General features: G+C 38.8%; 2 protein-coding genes across 2 annotated transcripts; one reads left to right on the top strand and one right to left on the bottom strand.

Moving 5' to 3' along the window:
- GKN2 (gastrokine 2) lies at positions 1-21,179 on the top strand. The gene is given in 7 exon segments (XM_076358969.1): positions 1-73; positions 2,877-2,935; positions 18,150-18,203; positions 18,743-18,874; positions 19,404-19,514; positions 20,329-20,482; positions 21,062-21,179. Coding segments are annotated over 7 exon segments (663 nt in total). The 3' UTR covers positions 21,142-21,179.
- GKN1 (gastrokine 1) lies at positions 8,753-17,613 on the bottom strand. Its single transcript, XM_076359034.1, is given in 7 exon segments — positions 8,753-8,851; positions 8,853-8,902; positions 9,420-9,443; positions 9,446-9,560; positions 9,822-9,931; positions 10,376-10,499; positions 17,554-17,613. Coding segments are annotated over 7 exon segments (582 nt in total).
- Positions 21,180-22,565: the final 1,386 nt, after the last annotated feature.

Raw genomic sequence — 22,565 nt, 5'->3', positions numbered from 1 at the left:
ATGCCAGGGAAGAACAGCATCGGGGTTGGCTTTGTGCAGTAGCTATCAAGCATCCGTACTTGGTTGAAGAAAGGTAAGATTTTCAGGTCTTGTTATTGCCATGACAGTAGTTAAGGTCCCAAACTTGCAGGACATCAAGTCTACTGCGTGATACTGGATTGTATATATTTTGGGGTCCTTTAAAAACAAGAAAAGAAAAAAAATACCATGAGGTAATACCTAAGATGGTGTTAAGCGATCTGTGCCTTCATTGGCAGCCTTTAATACCTGGCATAGTGCACGCGCGTTTTTAATCAAATTGAGCCATCAATATCAAAGCAAGCAGCGAGTAGGTGGAAATGCTGCTATGTCAGAATGCAACATCCTATGCCTGATCTGTAGAGCATCTTTCTTGTGACAAGGTTTGCAGACAATCAGCTTGCAGTAAGGCTCAGAGTACTTTGCCGGTGCTTCAGGATTAACTCCTCTGAGTAAAACTTTTAGTTCCTTTATATACATTTAAAGAATTTCTTTCTTTCCCCACAATACAAGAAATTCTATTGCAAGTGATCAAAATATGATTATGGCACCCACAGTGAGACAGTTGATCTATACTAGTCTCCATAGCAATAGCTGGCATTCTACAACAGTGTATTTTTATTGCTCTGAGTGAGCTATGTTTTTAATAATTGCTGCAATAGAAATATTTCACGTGTATGAGTCAAAGATTCTTCTGTAGTCACCAAACACAACTGGATTTTTAACTCGGAAATGAATGATCATAAAGACATGCAATTTAATATTCTTTTGGTTTTCCAGTACAGTGGGGCACTATTATACTCTATACTGTTATTACTGTGCATTATATGGTTATGTTAATGCTAGTTAATAGGCCTTGTCAGGCTTTGACATTATTGGAGAATCCTATGAAGTGTAGGTCATTAAACTCCTAGGTAATGTGATCATTCCACCTCTGAAAAACCTACAGGGAATGAAGCAACTTGGCTTAGTATTGTGAAACATAAGTGTTTGGTGGGATTCCTCGGTAAACTTATCAGCAATCTCTGAACTGAAGGATAGTGGTTCTTGAGACTACCCTTTTTCTTTACCTTGGCGTTACAGATGAGGTCAATCTGCAAATTTCTGGGCCAAAACTTAAGCCACCTTAAACTTTACTAAAAGGAGTAGTAAGGGTTTGCATCAGATCATTTATGGAGGTTGTGACTCAACACTGTTCCAATCCTGATCTGCAGAGATACTGAACCCTTTCTGCAACTCCTGAGGTTCTTGATTTGTGTCCATCTCTAGTTGGAACAGCAGCATTTGTGTATTATTCCCCAAGGAAAAAAAGAGCCTGGTTAGTTACAGACATAATTCATTTGCTTGCACTCACGGTAAACTTCATAAGCCATGTAGACTGAGAGTCCTCCGCACATAGCGAAGATGTCTGATCCGTAAGACCTGAGGTCATGGACAGGTCTCTTGATTACGAATGTGATCTCCTTTGCAGGTTGTCCTTGACCTTTCAGGTTCCAAACATCAAATAACATCATTCATCAAGATCAGTGCCTTGATCCATTTAATGCTATGCGTATTCCTATTTCTGGAATGGTGACTCAGTGCTTGGTGTTTTACTCAAAACTGTATTTAGTACAGTCTTTTAATCCACTGTGTGACTATGGGACCATTAGCAAGCATTGAAGACAGCTCCTATGGCAGATATTTCTAAGGGAGTCAAGGTGGAGGGAGGCTAAAGAGAACTGGAAACTCAGTTAACAGCTGAACAGGAAAAGAGTAGTGCAGTCAGCATTTTAACACTCCTACAAAAGTATTTCCTCAGTCACTAATCTCTCACCCTAGAGGTACTCAGGTTGTAACTTGGAAGCATGGAAGGAGAAGTCTATTCATTCAGTCTTCTAAAACAGGAACCAAAGAGGGCAGTAGCAACACTTGGCAGATACATTTACACTAAAATTATTTGCAAGTAGTGTTTATGACCTCTTTGAGAACTCTGTGTTTTAGTGGGACAGTTTTTTCTGAACTGCTCCAGAGTGCTTTGTTTCAAATGAATTTCAAATATATTTTCCTACTTGAGTGCTTTGCTGTCTGGACAAAGTGTCTTAATGCCTGTATTTGCTCTTATGACCTAGGCTTCCTGCTGGGTTGTGTCTCTCATTATTCAGCGACAGCCACAGGACTCCTGTTCTGGCTCATACAATTAATATGGAGGAAAGGCTGTTGAATATAGAGATGCTCTCTTACGCCCTAAAGGAAAATTGAGGTCTGGACAATAGCATCTGCAAAGCAATGTTCCGAAATGAAAAGTGCAATTTCATATTGAAATGACTCAGAACTATTTTTAGATATTGCTATCCAAAAATAATTAATGCCATCAAAGGTTTCCTAATATAAACTGTTTCTTAGCAACCTGCAAACCTAAACTTCCTCAGAGAAAATGTAGCTGGGGGGGGTGGGGAATGAGGCACCTACTCTTTTTCTTTTGAAAAACCATCCCCATGGCAAATTCCCAAGCCACATTAATGTTCAGAAAAACAATCCTGCCACTTGTGAAAATCTCATCCTCTCAAGAAAGAAAAAGCACAGTTAAACAGCTTGATGAACTCCAGGGTAAAGACACACTTAGCAGGGATGACTGGGATTGACATAGGCTTTCAAAATTATGGTGGAATTTTATCAAAGAGTTCCTGAAAGCCTACTCCAATATGTTTCCTTCTTGCTGGTAAGCAAGGAGTTGAGATAAGCTTCAGGGGGCACAGAGATGCACCTTAGCACAAGCAAGCCTGGGACTATAGCTACAGATGAATGTTTTTGCTCAAGCCTGTACTTAAGTAACTCCCCCCTTTTTCTTCCCCACCATGCCTTCTTGCCCTTTAAAGCCAGGATTTTTATAAGGACTCAGTTCTCAGACCTCAAGAGAAGCCAGTGTCTACAAAAGGTTAGTATGCTGAATGCTGAGGTAATTTTTAAAATGTCTGTGCTAATTCTGTGGGCTGAACTCATGCTAATATGGTGCTTAGTTCTTTTGAAAAAGTTTTGAAAGCTTGAAATCTTATTTAAACTTTTTTCCTCATTACTGGATTATTTGTTCTTCCTCAACTAGAGCTGCCTTTTTTAGGCAGATTTTTTTTAGCCTGCAAAGAATGTGAGATTATGAAGAGTACCATGCCAAAAATCTAAAATCTCTAAACATAAAACAGTATTAAAAAAGTCAATCTAAATAATCTTTTAAAAATTATAAAAATAATCTAAGTGATATACAACATCAAAAAACCATGAAAACCCTCCACTGCAAGCATCTGAAACAGGGTATTCTAACTTTTCAAAGGTTTCAAATTATGTTAATGTAAAATGTCATTGATATTGATACGACTTCATAATCAATGGTGTGCTCTAAATGGCTTTTAAAGTAACTGTTGGTTTAAAAGCTTTTGAAAATAGCAATGTCTCTGACATCAGTTTACTTTGCATTACTGTACAACTTTACAAGTATTTTAATCTTACCCTGTTCTCTTCAGCCAGTCTGGCAAGTGCATCAAAACTAGGCATCTCCTTTTTGTTCATTAAGGAAATGAAGCAAGTTCTCTCTGGCAGCACTTTGCTTGCAATAAGGCCCTGTAAAATAAAGTTATTGGCAACTAGGAATCCAGTTTTTCAATAATTAAGATTGGAATAAAGTCTGTATTAAAAAAGTAATAAATGCAGATAGTTTTTTTACCCCAAAACTTGGACTCAAAATGTTAAGAATAAAGAAAAGTCCTGTATTTTGGTCAGCTTTATAGGAGCTAGTCTCCTTGTACATTTTCTGAAAAAGCATGCTCTCTGCCACTCACTGTATCGTAGCTCCAAATGGTTTTCCATGACCCACGGGTGCTCTTTTCCTCGATAGTTGCCACATGCTCTTCCCTATTGATGGTCAGAATTTGGTAGCCTCCAGCAACAGTGATTTGCTTGCTTGCTTCTGTATTCTGAAACTAGAAAACAAAATTAAACAACACTTTTAGCCTTTCAAGTTAGTTATCTCCGCAAAGCTTTAGAAAATCACTGCTATAATAGAATATATTATGCTTGCCCGCAGGGAACGCCTTTAGTGACCACAGTATTTTCAAAATGACAAAGAATTAAGGCTGTGGCATTTTGTAGTAGCCGTAAGAATTCTTTTAATAGATTCAATAAATAATTTCTGTATCTTACAATTGTCATCTGGTGGTTTTAGAGTTTTATGTGTGAAAGAAGTTTTAGATTCCTTTCCTCCAAAGGGATGGGGAAAGAAGCAAGATAAACTCAAGAAGCAGGGAATACAGAAACAGCAGCAATGTATGTGTAACTTGCTCACTACACTCATCAGCAGGGACTGGAGTCAGCAAGAGTCCAAGAAGGATGGTAGTCACAATCTGAAATGAAAATCAAAACCAGAAGTGTAACTGCAGGTCTGGCTGACAAATCTGGTCATGAAAATCCTAGTGCCTTTTTCCTAATCTGGTGTTTAAGTGTATTCCTTGTAATTCCAGTATGAAAGCAAAAAAGGATCCAATAGTCACCTAAGTGAGTCATCCTTGCTCTACCCTAGAATAATGCAAACTAAACACATAGTAGGTTGCTTTTTTAAGAGCTGAATCTGAAGTTGCATCTGAGACCTGTACCATCATATACAGGTATTTTACAAGAATGAGGAGAATTAATTTAAATTTCTTCTGCTTAGGCATTACAAGAAAGTGGTTGATCCATTAGTGCATTGCTCCAGTTTTGCAACAGTGTTAACAAAAATGGACATGGATTAGGCTTTCTGTAGATTGAGTAACACATAATTAAACCTTTAAAAAATCCTTACTTCTTCATCTGATTAGGTTAATAGGGCCCGAGTTGCTCACTCTGGAGGAGAAAAATCTCCCCAGAGAATACCTTTTTGCTATAGGCAGACATAGGCACTTCTGAGAGATGAAGGGAACGGTTTTGAATCGAAGTTTTCTTTTATAAGGGGGAAAAAAATCATGCATGCTCACAGTAAATTTCATCTTGACTGCAGAGCTAATGTTAGTGCAGGTAGAATGAATGATGTGAACTATCCACCTCATATACATTTTCAGAATTAGGTGTGGAATGGTTAAGTGTTGAAATAATTTTGTTTTGTAATTTGTATCCCTGTCTGCATGTCAATGAAAATTATTTCCTGCTGTAACTACTTCATAAATATGGGGATTGTACTTCTGCAAATTTTGACCTGCCAGAGTTTGATGATAATCAGGTAAGAATCCATTTGCAGTGAAAAATTAAGTATGTTTTATAGTAACTTCTGACATGTACTAATTACTTCTGAAAGTTCATGTCAAACTTAAGACCAGAGATAGCCTAAGGTTTAAAAAAAAAAAAGCCTTGCAGTAGACAAAATAAGTAAAAGCCTTTGTATCTTCCAAAATGTACTGTATGTAACCATAGGGCCCACCAAAATATATAGCCCAAATACAACATTGCCACTGAAAATTGTCTTACAATAAATAGGCAGTTCAAGGTGAAATATTACATATATGTGCAAGTCTGTGGATGTCTCTTTGTTATTGTGGCAATTTTTTTCACCTTGCCTCAGCTTATTTTCTGTGGTGATGTAAATGCTTATTGAAAGAGGTGATCATTCAGTTAGGGAGGTTTTTGAATACTTGGGTTTTGTGTCAAGTTGCTCAGTTTCATTTTGTAGGCAACTCGAGTCTGTGGCAGGGAATCACTGTAAAGATTCCAGAATTACTTTTCAACTGGACTCCAGCGCATTAATAAAAAAAAGAGGGTTTTTTAATATATAAAAATCACTTCTAACAGTCCTGCAAGTGCAATACTAAATTAAATCTGGTCTCAGTTTCACTGAGCCCAGTCTGCAAGTCCAAAGGGACATTTTTGGTACGTACTGTTATGCTAAATGGTGGTGATATTCTTGGTTCTTTACAAGCAGCAGCGCTTGTACGGATTTGTGTGAAAAAACGTAGGTTTGTGCGCGGGCTCTGAGGGCAGACCGCACTCACCGTCGCCTGCTTGTGGCGCCGCTGGGGAGAGTCAAAAAAACCGAAGAGAAACGTGGAGAAAACTCCCTAGGCAGCCCGACAGGAATTAACCTTTTGCTGAAGGAACAAAAGAGCTTCCTTTTGCTGAGGTGCGGGAGAACTGCGGCGGGGGGATGGAGAAGGGCAGACCGGAGGCGGCGTCGGGCAGACCGGAGGCGGCGTCGGGCGGCAGGGCTCTGAGGCGCCACTGGGCGCGTGACGGGGAGAAGCACAACGGTCGGGAAAAACGGCGGGAAAACCCTGCTGAGGCGGCGGCGGGGGCTGGGGCTGCTGTGCCTGGGTGACCTTGGCAGGACCAGCCCTGGCACCTTTATGTCATTCCAGCTTTATTAATTTACAGCCGTTTAAGTATTTTTTTCCCCCCGAAAAACTGTTGTTAGACCTGCTGGTGGTGTCTCAAATGAGACTATTTTTGTGTTTAAAAAAAAAAAAAAAAAAATCCCTCACAAATCGGGTTCTCTCAGCATCCTTAATTTGTCCTCAAATACATGAGGCTATTAAAATACATTTATTAGATTATATTATGGCTTTTTAATTATACTCAAGTCACACTTTTGAACTTTTTTCTGTCAATACAGTTTTTCAGGTGTTTTTAAATGTAAATGCAGTTGAATCTTCATATGCTGCCTCCTGTGGGATAAAAGAAAAACAGCAGTAGGATTTAGGATAAAATCCTATGAGTTTGTAATACTTATGTGTCATGCTGATGGGTGGCCCTCAGAATTTAAATTACAATTTTAATTAAATTAGGGAAGGTGAAGATCTGGTATCTTCCAGACAGCCCGAGTTACTGAAGTGATTGCTGTAGATCATGGAAGTTGTGTTTAGTGATAAAGCTCAGGCCTCATCCTTGTTGAGAAGGATGTTTTCTTGCAAGGTAAGCAACTCTAATTTTCTGTGCTGTTAAGAATATCTATTTCTGTACTTATATGGACATTTTGAGAGTCATAGTATTGATGTCTCTTCAGGTTCACTGGAATCTTTGCTGTCATGTCACTGCTTAGCAATCTCTTTGAGTCTTGTTCTCTTCCTGATCAGTTTAAACCTGAATCAATTTAAATTTGAATAATGAACATTGTGAAATGTGATGACATCCCAATTAGAGCAAGAAACCTGCCAGAATGTAAAATTGCAATTAAATTCCTAGGGTCTGGAAGAAGCAAATATTTTGCTTCATTGCTTCAGTAGTAGTTCCCTGTATTCTGTAAAGTTTTAATTGCTACTGTAGGCACATCGTTAATTTAAGCTTTTCATGGAATTAAAAAAAGCTTGGAAATGTATTAAATGTCACAATGTGTAATATTGTAGTAAAAATGGGAATCTATGTGCATGAAGTTAAGTAGTTTTGCGAGAAGCTGGACCTTGTTGCAAACATTTTCTGCCCTCTAGTTGAAATTTTTGCCTTAAACAAGATGGTATTGGAGCAGGCGTTGTCCCTTGCCGGAAGCATCCGTGCCCTGGTATTCCCTGCCAAGGGGACTATGGACTCTCCGGTTTGAGCCCGGTAGAGGGGTATCCCTATTTCCCTGCAAGGCTGCTGCCCTCTTTGCATGTGGGGCTGTGACAGCTGGGGCTGTGTGATGTTGTGCTGTGCCACAGGCCCTGCTCAGGTCAGATCCCTGCTGCCTCGGGGGACTTCAAGTCATCATCTGTTACAGAGTCTGGCCCATAGTCTTCAAGGGCTCGAAGGCCCCCAGGAAGACATTTCCCAGTGACATGCAGTTGGGTAAGTGAAGAGGGCTGTGCCTGTTTTATCTCAGGGAGAATGCAGTGTTAAGTTGGAGAAGGCGAAGAGATTCTCTCCAGAAACTCCCAGGGAAGTCGGACAGGAACTTTGTTTAAATACTGCAACCATATGGTTGCTTTTCTTTGGAGGTGCTAAAATATTTTTGGGTGCAGTTTTGCTTTGGTTTTAGTATCAGTTAACTATTCAAGACCCCAAAAACATTTTCCTGAACAGAACAGGCTGCTGCATCATTTATTTAGAGTAACTCTTGACTGTTCCTGAATGGGTAAAGTGTCTCTTGGAGTAACTCCTTTCAAACTCCAACAAAAGGGCCTCTGAGCGAGGAGGGAAGGTGAAGATCTGGTATTTTCCAGACAGACTGAGTTACTGAAGTGATTGTTTTAGATGAAGAAACTGGTCCCAGCCATTTTGCCTTAGTTTTGGCCTAGCTATAATTTGATTCTTTCAAGTTTTCAACTGCACTTTTAATTGGCTAGGGTATGCTTTTTTGCTTCCTATGTTAAACATTTATCAAACATTGTTAAGTAACATCTGTATTCAACTCCAAACTGCATTTAATACACTTACTAATTCTGTTACTTGCAGCTTGATTTCTGGGTTGATCAGAGTAATAGTGCATCTGTATATTTGTAATTGGCCATATTGCATTGCAATGCTTATTTTTAAAACAAAACATAATACTTAATATGTTAATAAGAAGTTAAAATAAAAATAACTGATACGCTTATTTCTATAAATCTGGACTTCAGACCGTATTATCTTAGATATGGTTATGTGGTATATATAGAACCATTTGCTTTTAGTAGTGATGAATAATTGCTTAAGGCAGCATGTGAAATCTCACTGGGAAATTGTACACAGCACAGACCAATGTCGGTTGATGATAAATTTTACTGCCTCCACACAGAGCAGAAGAAGAGACAGATAAATGGTTGAAAATGTGATCAAGAGAAGATTATCAAGGAGAAAAATCTTGTTTGTGGGTACACAGTTCTACGAATTTTCTTCCCCAAAACTTTGTCAGGAATAGTTAATCACAGCAATAGACAGGCGGTTCAATTAAGATTAACTTTCAGACATGAAACATCTTGCTTTAAGAAGTTTGATCCTGAAAGAAAAGGAAAAACTGATTAGGTTTGGACTGAACATAAGAGAACAATGTAGCTGAAATTCTTCCAACATAATGTTGGAAAAGTACCAGGAAATGCCATTTAAAAATTGAGCTGCATCTTTCTAAACTTATACTACAAGCAACTGTTAGTGCACTCTTTTTAGACAAATCTAAGCTGCAAATTGGGTTTTGAATCTCAAAACCGTGCTGTGGCAGGACCAGTGGTAGCTAGGTATTATATATGCATGAAATTACCTAAAAAATTCAGACTTGTGTCAACAGCTAGAGCCCAAAACCTTCCTGAAAAAGCCTGGTCTTCAAGTTGTATGCAGAAGAGTGACAGACCTGCTTTTTTTTTCCTTATGTACGCATTCACTGATTTATAAAAAGTCATAGAAAACCACACGACTTCAATAATTTACTTGCTCATCTTCACTTAAATCTTTTTCATCCTTATTCGTAATCTTGTTAATCTTTATTTTGGTATACAAAACACTGTTACTAGTATACTCACCAGCAGCTGGGTAAGCAAGGAAGAGGGAATTCCTCTGCAGAGAGCTTAAATGCGTTTTCTGTATGGGCGCAAGCTTCGGCGTCTGTTTCTTGAGATAATGAAGCAATTCTCTCTGGGTGGAAGTTGGTGAGGACTAGGTCCCTAAGCATCAAAGAAACAAACCCAGGAAACAGCATTTAGAAAAACCAAAAATGGCATTCAGAATCTGTACGCACATCTTTGATAAAGGAGAAGGGGTTAGTCAAGTGCAAGGCAACTTTAGAAAGACTAGACTTTTAGAGTGACTCAGCCCTGTGGAGAAACTTGTCTTCAGTTCTTGGAGCCTTTTTTCCTCTTTGTGGGTAGGGAGCGAGTACTTTTTGCAGGCAATTGATTTCTCACCACTTTCATTCATCACCCTACCTTGTGTCCTTGAGGTGGTGCAGGAAACCATTTATCAAGTAAAAACCTCTTGTCCATTTTGGCAATGATGCAGGTGTTTTTTGAAAATGCCTTAGTTGCAATGTAGCCCTATTAAAATAAATAAAGCTTTTTGTTGCAAACAATGTGCAGTGAAAGATAAGTGGATTGCCAGAGAGAAGGACTCGTTAAAAAAAAAAGCTTTATACAGTACAAATAATCATAGGGAAGGAAAATATTGATTTTTTTCAATTATATTGTCTAGGTAAATGTGTCATGGAGGCTGACAAGGGACTTTGGTAAAAGGTAATGTAGATTGCCTTCTGCGGTAGTGCCACGTGTATGATACACTATACTGTGTAAGGAGAAGGAATTCACTGCTGAAAACATCAGTGCAGCATACAGTACAGCAGATACAATAAAATGGCTAAGTTAGAACACTTTTAAGCATCTCCTCTAAAATCTTGTTGAGTTTTGTTGAAGCTTAGGTGTTTTTCAAAAACCTTTTGGTTATTTTCTTTTTTTTTTTTTTTGGAGCCATAGTGGCAGCCACTTAATCTTGACATCCTAGACAGATTTCCAGGCCTCAGAGCCCTCCTTTGAGCCAGTGTTGACCCCGGTGTCAGTGGAAGAGTGGTGTGAGTTTTCACTGTGGTGCCCCTTAAAGTTTTTCTTGCCTTTCTGATTTTTTAAGATATTAAAGGAGATAAGGATTTAGGTTTGTAGATTCCCAGTAGTCTTTCAATCAATAAAGCAATAGCTCTAGTAACCATGCTTTGGAAAATTATTGCTCTTAGAGATCAGATTAAAGGGGAGATAATTTCTGGCCTTAGAGGGGATGCTGGGAAGCCATTAGTACTGTTGTGCCAAACCTTACATGCAGGCTTTATCTAGCCCTGGTTTTCATGTGTCTGATGCATCCACCTTATGAAGACAGACATGCTTTAACATTCCTGCTCTATTCCCCCCCATGCCTATTAGACCAGGTGGAAAAGATGACGTTGTTTCATTTAAACACTGGAGAATTTCCTTTAAAGTTAACACTAAACTGGATGTTCAGAGTCCAACTTGCAAGAAAAATTTCTAGGAAAAGTAGAATAATTCCTTATTGTTTTTTCCCCAGCAGGAACTTGCAGGCAGTTATTTACAGTATTTCACTGTATTTTGTGGTCAGATCCTTTGTGGTAATATTTGTGTCTCTCCACACAATTATTTTAACAGTGTTCGTGCTAATCTCAAGACAGACTTTGTTGATTTCATATCTAGCAACTGCCTTTTTCCCTTGATATATCAAGCACTGAAATATTTTCTTTGATATAAAAAAATGCAGTTTCCTGCTAAGTATCAGACTTTAAAATACAGCTTTATTTTCAGAAACATATTTTTTTCAGAGGCTATAGCCGCTAGTTCTTATGGCAGCAGTGTATAATTGCATGTAGCTCTTTGCTTACCCTGTTAGCAAGAGCTGGAGCCAGGAAAACTCCAAGAAGAGAAGCAATCACAATCTGAAATGAACATTTGAAACTCACAACACTAATGTTGTGACTCCTTATCTTGCATCAAGTTATTTGCTGTCTTAAAATAATTTTGACTTCCTGTTTAACTTCGTGTACATGCTCAGCGCTTTTCTGAGGTAGGGTCTAGCTGAAGAGTATTTAAATATGCAGAAGAATTTTTTGTTAATGAGCTGATATCAGATCATCAATTCATATAAATTACTCTTAACCTCAGCAGTATACTTTGCGCAGGTAAGAAGATTAAACACAGTGGGTTTTAAAATATGTCCAGCCCCAGTTCAGTAAACTCCTTGGAAAAAGGTGGTCTGAAATATTTTGTTTAAAAGAGTGAACTTTTCACCCTGAGCTTTTGATTTCAGACATGGAGCAGATCCATGCGACATCCATGTGCATATGTACCTATTGTGAAGAGTTGGAATATGGGTGCACAGTACAGCTCTACTTGGAACACAGCAGAAATGGGACTTGAGCATCCTCATAGTAGATCTCATGCCTCTGAATACAGGGCTTATGGTTTAAGGGTAGGCACAATAATTTTTGTTCAGAAGAATCTAATGTTAAACACTTTGTTACTGCTTTATAAAATAATATAGTTTCAGTGACTCACATGCTTGTTGTTGCTCAGATTTCTCTCGGGTCAAAACTGCTGATTTTTTTTTTAGATTTAATATTGTTATGATGATAAATTCTTTTGTAATAATAATTATTGTGAACAATTGTTCTCTTGGAGACAATCCCTCTAATATTGAATCAGTCACAATTTCATCTACTTCAAAGGAGGATTTTTATGAGAAATATCCAAGTGTGACTCAGAGTATTTAGCACTAACATTTTGGAATTTATCCTGCAACAATTTCAGGCTGCTGTAAATACCCCTGCTTCACAGTCATGCACTTGGAAGCTTTCATGTCTCGTGGTTCTTCTCCTACACTCTCATCAGACAGCTGTGCCATAACTTTATATAACTTGCTGAGACTGACTTGCATCTGAGTTGTGAATGAGAGAATATTGCCCCGTCAACGTTTTATGTGTGCGTCTTGCCCTTCTAACAGAGCACTTTTCTCTTTCACGTTTGAGTAGGCATATGGAGTGAAGTCACTGCCAAAAGTGAAATTTCACCCATGCAGTCCCATTTGGCATTTTTACTCTGTAATCCCTGCATAAATCAGTAATAGTTCACTAGGTGCCAAGAAAGACTCAACATAATTTTAAAACTGTCCAGCCTTAACAGTTTTATGAGAAAGTGATACATATACTTACAGTGAACTTTATTTTGCTGGTAGGCGAGGCAAGATCTGCTGGTAATTGATGTGTACTCTTACTTTTTATACAGTAATATCCCAAACTTAAATCTTAAAATGGGTTTACCTTATTGGCACCTGCCCTGCGTTCACAGAATTGTGACGGGCTTCCTGGGGAAGTGCTCTGATAAGAGGAGGCTTTGATACCAGACTGATTGAATTCATTACATACAGGAAGATGAAAGAAAAATTGTCATGGCAAGTTCAATGTATTTTATAGTAACTTTTAAATGGAAAAAAAAAAATCAGAACCAGAGAATAGATGCCTAATAAAATTTGTAGTGATGCTTTGTGCCTACGTGGCAAAGGACTCGGCCAGATATTTTATCCATAGCTGATACCATCTCTTAAATCAATGGAGGTGGTAATCTTGCTATGTTAAAAATGTTAAGTCAGTCCCTGGAAATCATGAGGTTGGTTCTAAATCATAGAAATTACCGAGTTCTTTTGTTAACCTTCCTTTCTGAGCTTGTTCAGTTAGGATCTGCTTTCCAGCCTTCAGGCACGGCCTCTGTATCTTCACAGAGCCTCTTCATGAAAGTAGTACCTGATTATGGACTAAGGGCTAATTCTAGAAAGGGACCATAACTAGAGATAACAAAAAATGAGTAAGGGAGGAGCAGTGACAACGGGCATTTTATGTCAACTATTATTTAGAAAGTAGATTTTAATATTTCTCTGAATTTGATAATTATACACAGAGCCACAGCATAAGAGCTTATTTGCCTTGTTTGTTGCAGAAACTTTGCAAAATGTTTAGGTTTTTTAATTGGCCAGTACAAATGTCCGAGTCTCTTTGCCCAGGACTATTGTCCACTGCTGTTTAATAAACTAAGATATATATATATATATCTCCTCAGATAATTCGGATTTGTTTCTTAGCTGTACCTGTTACAGAAGAAGCACTTTCAGAGGTGCTCGTTTACCTACTCCAGAAGTGCTTCTTATTTAATAGCAGCTCTGTCAGTCCCTCTGTATACTAATTGTGCACTTTACTGTAGTTCAGTACGGGTTTGTGCACTTAAGTTTCCTTTTTGTTGCCAGAATGGCATGATGGGGACTCAGTGTTAACTGAGTTAACTGACATTATTAACTAATGTCTCTGAACAAAGTTCTTCACTGTCATAAATTGCTGAGGATCATTGTTGCAGCTGTTATCGGAAAAGCCAGGGAATCTTACTTGAGTTGAGAAGGTGAGGCCCAATTCTCATTTACACCAGTCAGGGTCACACATCGTCATTCTGCTACAAACTGATGTCTTGCTTGGACTACGTGAGTGCAGAGGAGGTGTAGCAGTCTGCCAGCACTGTGAGCAGAGAGCTCTGTTCTTCATCTATTTTGCACGCACTTTGCAATTTGCACAAGGTGTAAAATATGGTGAATGAAAGTAATAAATTACTAAGGGAAAAGATTTACAGTTCTAATTGGACTGATTTGTGGATGCCAGATGGAGACAGGTATGTCCTTAGCCTCCAAGATCCAAAATACACATAAAAGTCTTATTTTGTATGTCACGAAATCCTCTCATAGTCTCTGGAAACTTAATTAATTGACTAGTTCTCAAGAAAGGCATTGAGAAACTGAACTCTATAATGCTAATCCCTGTGGTGTCGTTAGCTGAGAGTTGGAAAGCAGTTTTGTCCATTTCTTCCAACAACCATAGCCAATTTGGCCATTACAATAATGTGTCACACTTGGAAGCCTGAATCTCCAAATCTTCCATCAACTTCTGATTATTTGAGTAGTTTGTATGGCAAACACACACAGCTAGAGCATTTGACATTAAGAATAGCTTACAAAACTAATTACAATAGTAGAAGCCAGGAAAAAAGGCAGGGAGGGGTGCTTTTACTGTATAAGACACTGTTCTTTTTCCAGTACAAGCTTGTCTGTCTCATTTTTAAAGCTCTGCTCAAGGCATTCTGTTTCTGTACTAAATTCTTGTACCACTGTGCAGCAAACTCCCAAGGCTAAGAGCCATTCTAGTTTTAACCCTATTCTCCAATTAGTCTTTCATTTTGTGCACACACAACATTTTCACGTGGTTTTTTTAAGCCTTACTGTCTAGCAAGAATAAAACTGCTAAAACTATTTCTGGATTCATCCTTGAAGGTTGTTTTATTTTAACTACTGAATGCGATTAATTATCCTTGACCTGTCCTTGTGCCACACAGATTTTTTTTTTTTTTTTTCTACACTGTCACCCTGTCTTTATCTGGTGCGTGGCATGCCCAGCTGAATGCAAATGGAAGCATAGAGAATTTTGTTGACTTTTTTGAGGTGTTGCTTCATTCTTTACTTTTCTCCCACTACATGCTCACTCCCTGATAAAGTAAATATTTATGAAAAGTAGGTGAAAAGAACCCCATGAATCACTAGGGGAGTTTATTATGATAGTATAATATCACTTTAACTTGACTGAATCCATCTCCCTTATGTGTTAAAATTCCTGTTTGGTAATCAGACTTGAACTGAAATTGTACAATTATTCTTTTCATTTGATGTTCAAGGTTCTTTTGTTAAATGATTTTTGGTGGATGACAGTGCCAAATAATGGGTCAAATTCTTCTGGCAATTTTACTTATGTAGATTAAGGGTAATTCTGTAGCTTAATCATGTTTCATCAGGGTAAATTACAATGTATTTGAAAATATTTGGCCTTATGAAAATAACAGAGAAATTGTTTCCTGCGACAATAAACATTGCTGTGTTGTAACAACATATTACTTGTTCTGAACATTGCTCAAATTCCATTTTCTGCTGGCTTCCCTGATATGACCAATCTGACTGCAAGTGTAACAGTTGAGGAAAAAGTGATTTTGTTTGGGGAAAAGTTTGAGAGCCTTCACTTAGATTAAAAGTATCGAAAGCAAGAAGACCACTTTGAGAATGTGGGCATCATTGTGAAATTTCATGTTCACTAAGGGGTTCTGAATCACAGCTTCCTAAGCTAAACCTCACTCTGCCTGAGGACTGGTGAAAGTGAAATTAGAGCAGGTTATAGCCCTTCTTATGCAGCTCTTTACTTCAGTTACTTAGTATAGAAGGGTGCTTAGAGGACTCTGGCGTAGTCATGGATAGTCTTGCCGCTGAGTGCATGCATGCTAGTTTCAGGTGTATTACTGGGAGATGTGTGATTAACTGTGGGGGAAAAAGCCTCCAAAAGGCAAGGCTTTCCTATTGGAAGTATATCTAGGCTTTGCCTGAGACAACTGGGAGTATGTTCTCTCTTGCAATAATGTTAATTAGTCAAATGCTTTTTAGAAATTAATCTTTAATTTTTGGTCTTGTCTGATCGGATCAGCAAAATTCAGTCAATCCAATGTAAGGTGAAAAATCATGAGATTGTGGCCATTGTTATAATTCTCCTTCACTAAATAACTGTCGATTCCACATGTGGCTCTGCTCTTACCTGTGCCTAAGCATATTGACGCTTAAGAAAGCTGCAGCTCATGCTTCTTGGGTGTTTTTCAAAAGAAATGGGTATATGAAGACATAATGACTAATGGAAAGTTAGTTTAATCTTTAGTTTAAAAGCATTTAAAACTTACTAAAGCTTTTTGTTTTAGCTTGTGGTGCCTGAACCCTGTTAGATTCCTGCTATGGAAGTCTTATTTGACTGCTGAAGTCTACTCTGAGTATTTCTGACATATCTGTAATCTTAGAAACAAAGAATCCTTTGAGAAGAAGGGACAGAGCCAGTTTGCAAGAGGAGGGTAACACTAATCTAATCAATCTAATCTAACCATGCTTGTCACAATTTGGTATCTGTTTATATGTATTCTGATGTATTGCTTAGCAGCACAGCGTCATTACACTTAAATCCACATGGGAAATGTTATCTAGGTGGAATAAAGCAAATGCGTGCAATTTCCTTTTTTTTTTTTTTTTTTCATTGAGGCCTGTTTGCTAAGAGACATTTCCATACAATCTCTTTCACCTTTTTTCTGATGACTGAGATTACAGAAATGTGTTGGCTATTAGGTTGAGCTCTTGTTTTATTAGAGGGGAATAGGCCTCAATTATGACTTTCTAGTAGAAAGTAGAGTGTGATTCGTCAACATTCTGGCACTGGCTGACGTGGAGTCACAGATGAGGAGTCTAGGTGAGGTCATATTCATAGGAGAATACTTCTCATGGCAATGTCATTCAGTCATTGACATTTTCATAAAATAGAGAAAACAGTGGTAGCTTTAAAGGAGGAATCCCCATCCTGCTCCTTTTGCTTTGCGACCTTGTATGAACCAGACATCCTCTGAAGCTTCATGTCATTCCTTTGTGTGCTGAGGAGGCTAGAAGTTACCCGGATTGTCTTGTGAAGCACAGTTGTTATTCCTAATTATGTCACTAATTTCAATGCATGTGTTCTATACATCATGGTAACTGATAAAAAATGAGCAGCACTTCTTGTTAAGAGTTCATGTATATATTAGATGGAAGAAATGGCTGAAGAATTGGTCTGTTCAGTGGCTGGCATGTAGACCACCATGACATAGGTATTTCTTTCCAGGATTTGTCTGCAGACTATAAGGCTGTTAGGGATTATAGTTCAGAAGACAAAATGCAGTTTGTATGAATAAATAGCAGAGTTATTCCTGATGTCATTTAATTCTGGACAATAGCCTATTAAATATTTAAAAAATGGAATCAGCAAGAGTGGGAACTCCTCTAAAGTTACCAGTAAATAATAGCTATTTGTAGAGTGATTAATTTTACAAAAGCTGACTTACTGAGTGCTTTTAACATATCAGGGTCAGGTTATCTGTGCCAACCCAAAATTCAGATATGAGGCTTACTGCAGTGTGGTATGTAGATATGGACTTGTTCGAGTCATGAAGAAAAGTTCTGTCAAGTGTTTCCCACACCTCCAGCAAGATATAAAAGTTGAAGGTCTCTGGGATTTTCCTGCATTCTTACTTTCTGCAGCCTCTTGTACTTATCTGACAGAAAAATGAACGGATTTGTGAGTATATCCATTTTTGTTGAACTTATAAAAAGTTCCTTATTTTTAATAACAAAATGATAGAGAAGATGATGTTCAAGTAAGTGGTACAGTACTGGGACTAATCTGTGTATTGTTTCTTTGGGTTGTTCAGTGGGAAACTTGCATTTCTTGGGTGTACAGTAATCCCCTTGGAGTCAGTGGAAGCGTCATTTGAGCAAAGAGTGCAGAACTTGATTACAATTCAGAGGGGGGGTTTAGTTATGATTTAACAATTATGATTTAACAATTACAGTTGTAGAGGCAAATCAAGAAGTAACATGGCATCAAGGAGGAACTTTTGAAAAATACAAAAAATGTAACGGTTATTCTGCTTTTTCAACTACAGGCAAAAAAGCCTGATAGCAAGAATTTTACAATGAAGAATTATAATTGTTTTCAACTAATACACGTGTTAAGTGGGTAATTTTTCAAACTGATGCTACAGCTACTTCCCTCAATTCATGAACTGGGTTTTTTGATGGCACTGCCTGGTGTTTCTGTTGAGTGAGAATGCTTATTCTTTTTACAGGGTGCAGTTCTCGTTTTGCTGGGCGTCTTTTGGACTCAGACTTCTGCATTGGACGTAAGTAGACTGATAAGCCTTCTAGTGCATGTACTCATTTAAAATGTGTTGGATCCCTGGGTAGGGGGCAAATATAATAGGAAAAAAAGCACAGAAGAAACTAACAATGTGCTTATTGCCAAGTGTAGAGAAAAATAGCATTTGCCAAAGGTGACAATCATATAAGCCAAAGAGGTGGTTCTGTGCAGGTGCATAGTAACAAGACATTTGGGGGGCATAGGTCCCCTTAGCTCAAGCTAAAATTTGGAGACTGTTGCAGTCTCCTGCCAGTCCCTGCTGCCACGTGTAATGACTGGGATGCCTCATGTTGTTTTTCCTTAGCCTGCAGTGAGGGGCTGTCCCCTCCTTTCTCACCCTGGCGCACTCTTGCATAATTAATCTCCACCTCAAGGGCCTCCTGAGACTGCTAGAGGGTTGTTAAGGGGTTTAGTATTTACATAAAGCAATTGTACTTGTTTGAGAGAAAGCGTTTGTTTATATTGCACCTTTTAAAGGTGCAAGCCAGATGATGAACAATGATTTTGTGTTTTTTACCAAAGACCTTTGTCCTGGAGGAACCTGCCAATGACTATGTCACTGCAACTATGACTATCCACAATGAGAAGCACATTGTTGAAGTCCATGTCCGTTCTGGCGTGTACTCCTCTGATACTATTTTTGACTACTCGCGTGTAAGTAAATCTAAGAATTTGCCTAGACTTAATCTCTGAGGAAGTTTTTAAACTCAGAAATTATTTTAGTGTATTCTCACTATAAGTTGTCCTGAAACACTGTTTCTTTGAAGACACCCATCATCTTTCCTCCTCTTAGGCCATCGTTTTGTTTCACCCATATGATGGTGCAGTTTAAAAGACTTGTAATGAAACCTGTGGTGGCAGTTCCTGAAAGTGAGAATGATGTCTCAGACCTCAATGAGGTCGGAGTTGAGAATGGGCTGCCATCACTCATGTATAGCAAGTGCAGCAGAAGCCTGTCGGAAAAGATACTTCCAGTCTTACGGACAGGCATTAGTGTGGGCAGGCTGCTTGCATTCCCCAAAGGTGACAATGTAAATGCAGAGTCATTCCACAGTAGTAGCCTGTGTAGCCACTTCGTGTTTCTTCTAGATTGTCCTAAAGATTAGAGAGAATCAACTAATATTAGTGGTAGCCATTTTTAATTAATTAATTACTTAATTAACTATAATTTTTTTAACCACAGGGGTATATTGCAACAAGGCTACTTTCACAAAAAGCCTGCTTTATCATGAAAATAAATAAGGACGACATCCCAGAGCTGCACGAAATTGGACGCCTGGCTTTTGAGAGAAAGGTGACATTGTAGTGAAACCCGTATTGTATACAAGAAAGGCTACTGTATGAGAGTTGTGTGGTGTGATGGTGTGTGGTGTGTCCATTCTGCCTTTAAGAACAGCTGTTCTTAGGAATGCCTTTTACTGCATTAAGATGATGAAGCACATCTGACAACATAGAACTTCAAGGGAATATCATATAGAACATTATTTTAAGATAGTGAGCAATCATGGCCCACCCTGCAGTTTTATAGTGGATTGTCATTGTGACTAGCACTGTAAGATCCTCTGTCCTTGGAAGTAGTGTAATTTGACTATTTCGGGGTGCTTGCAATATGTGTTCAGACAGGCTTTTCCTTTTTTTATTGTCATGCTGATATTTTGAGCTTGACATAACTTGAAATAACTTTGTTTGCAGAACAGAATTTAGAAATCTATTTACTTTGACCAGACTTTGACTTTCTTATTCAGGCAAAGGTTTCATGAAGGTGACTGGAAGTATTGCCTGGAGATGAACTTGAGTTCCGGCCCGTTTTATGACAGCCTAACAGTAGCGCATTTACAGCAAAACTTGCTGCCAATTAACATAACTTACTATGATAGTACTACAGCTCAATTTTGCTATGTTGACAGAACTAGCATCTAGTGAACTTTGTTTCTGAATAGATTGATAATATTGATAAATATTCTTTAAAAGCATGTAGCTGTTTTAGCTAATGCTTTGTGTGAGGCAAAGGAAGGTGACTTTAGATTTTGGGATTTTTTTCCAAAGGGTGTCCTAGTAGAACGAAACCAAAGCTACATTACTGATGATGTCGAACATTTTCTTCTTAGACTATGAAGAAAGTATACTCTCCAAATAATGTGTGGGTACAGTTTCAATCTGGCCATTCCATGTTTGGGAATTTCAAAGACTGGCTTTTCTATGGTAGACCCATTGAACAACTCTGCGCAGGCCTGCCTCTCTACCAGCTTGTAAAGACTCAACGTAAGTTGCAAGATCAGAACATTATGCTTCTGTTATAGTGCATAAGCACCTTTCTATCCTTTAAACCTAAGTCCATGTGGTACCTTTGAGGCAGGAACATATTGCCCTGTTCTAGAGAGGAGGAGTAAACTACCTAGCAGGATTGGATGGTTAAGACTCTGGGATGCTTTGGAAAAATCTGGTAAAGCACTGTTTTTCATCGTTAGGCATCTAAATATCTGGAACAGCTGTTCCAAAGTGGTTTGCCTGGTGTCAGAGGAAGTCACTGTGTAGCAGCTGTACCCAACTTATGCCCCAATGATACAATGGTCCCACAAGGCAACTACTGTATGCCAGCATTGCTACCTGCTGTATGTGGGTTATGGGAAAGGAGGAGCACAAAGGCAATTTAAAGCCATACAGACATTTCCTCCCTTTGAGTTACACCATGAAAGTTTTACACAGTATCCACTGAGACCAACAGGAGCCTCCAATAGGACCATAATTGGGGATTTGAAGTCTGTGTATTTAACAGACTTTTCCTTGCTGCATACAGGGATCTTGTCACTGATAATATCTTCATTTTCTGTTTTCTTTTAGCACTACTGAATGTTCATGGCTGTACCAATGCAGGAATTCCAGGCATTTTGCCCATTAAAATCTGTGAAAAAGTCAATTAGGCTGGATCTTGACAATTCTGCTGCATGGGAACGGCTTGTCTCTTTGCATGCTTTTGTCATGGCAGCCATGTTCTCCAACTGGAACAAAACTGGGTTAGACTCAACTTGCCTATCCAAAGCTTTGAGTGCAACAAACCTAGGATATACAAATAAAGATAATGCAGTAATTAAAATGCTTTGTCTTTTTTCTTCATCCAAAAGCAGAATGGAAATAAAGTGGGCCTTGCTAGTTTTTCTACAGAAGAGATACATTTCCCTCTGGTGCATTCTGTTGTGGTTTAACCTCAGCCAGCAACTGAGCACCACACAGCTGCTTGCTCACTCCCCCCGCCCCGGTGGGATGGGTGAGAGAATCAGAAGAGTAAAAGTGAGAAAACTCATGGGTTGGGATAAGAACAGTTTAATAATTGAAATAAAATAATAATAATAATAACAGAAGAATATACGAAGCAAGTGATGCATGAGGCAATTGCTCACCACCACCCTGACCAATGCCCAGCCTCCAGTAACAGAATAGTTTTTTCCAGTAGAGAACTTCCCTTTGGCATCAGCACCCAGTCTCTTCAGGTGCTGACTCACCTTATGTATGATTGCTGGAGGGAGGGAGAAAACAGATGAATGGATAGATAATGGAGGGAGCAGATCTATGTTACCAACACTTGCAAAGAAGCTTGAATTCTGCAAGGCCAGTGAAAATTTGTAGCAATTTGAATAGGTGCGATGGGTCAGAGAGCTTTTTGTTCTGGGCGTTTTTCAAACCTGGATAGAGAAGACTGTCCCAGTCCTAAAAAGTTTGTAACCCAGAATAAAGTTATCCTTTCACACAATGCCAGTGTAAAAAGAGCTGTGACCACTTGCTGAGTGCCCCGCATATGGTGGAGAGTGGTTTGTGTCAGGAGCTGATTAAAATACAAGATGAGGCAGCACTGGTGCTGCCTGCCTGCTCTTCTGGTAGATCTCAGTGAATGGTTGAATTTGCACATCCTTTCCATCAGTGCTTGGAAGGAGTGCATATTTTGGGGCTGAAGACTAAATGTTTACTGTTTGTTGGAGCCTTGAATGGCTGCCGGAGGGCAAGGCATTCCTTTGGAGTTCAGGAAACTGGCCCCAGCTCTGCAATTTGTTATTTTCAAATCAGACTCCTGGTCAAACCATCTGCTATTTATTAAAAGAGCATTTTATCATGTGGTGAAACTGTTCTTTTAGATTAATTGTTTTCACAACAGGCTGCAGGTTCTTGGTGATCCAAAGAATGTTTCTGGAGAGTCAAACTTTGGTAATTGAATCCAGGAACACTTGTGTGTGTCTGCAAGATACAGGATAGCCTGTTTAGCTGTATTTTGAAGTGGAGCTCACTGATGGGAAGTGAAACTAGGAGTTGCAGTTGTGATGTTCTTGGCTGATGCACGGGGGATGTGAAACAC

Source organism: Aptenodytes patagonicus, chromosome 24 (genome assembly GCF_965638725.1).
Source record: "Aptenodytes patagonicus chromosome 24, bAptPat1.pri.cur, whole genome shotgun sequence".
NCBI lineage: Eukaryota > Metazoa > Chordata > Aves > Sphenisciformes > Spheniscidae > Aptenodytes > Aptenodytes patagonicus.
Note: the sequence above shows the minus strand (reverse complement) of the source record. Positions and strands in the feature narration are given on the sequence as shown.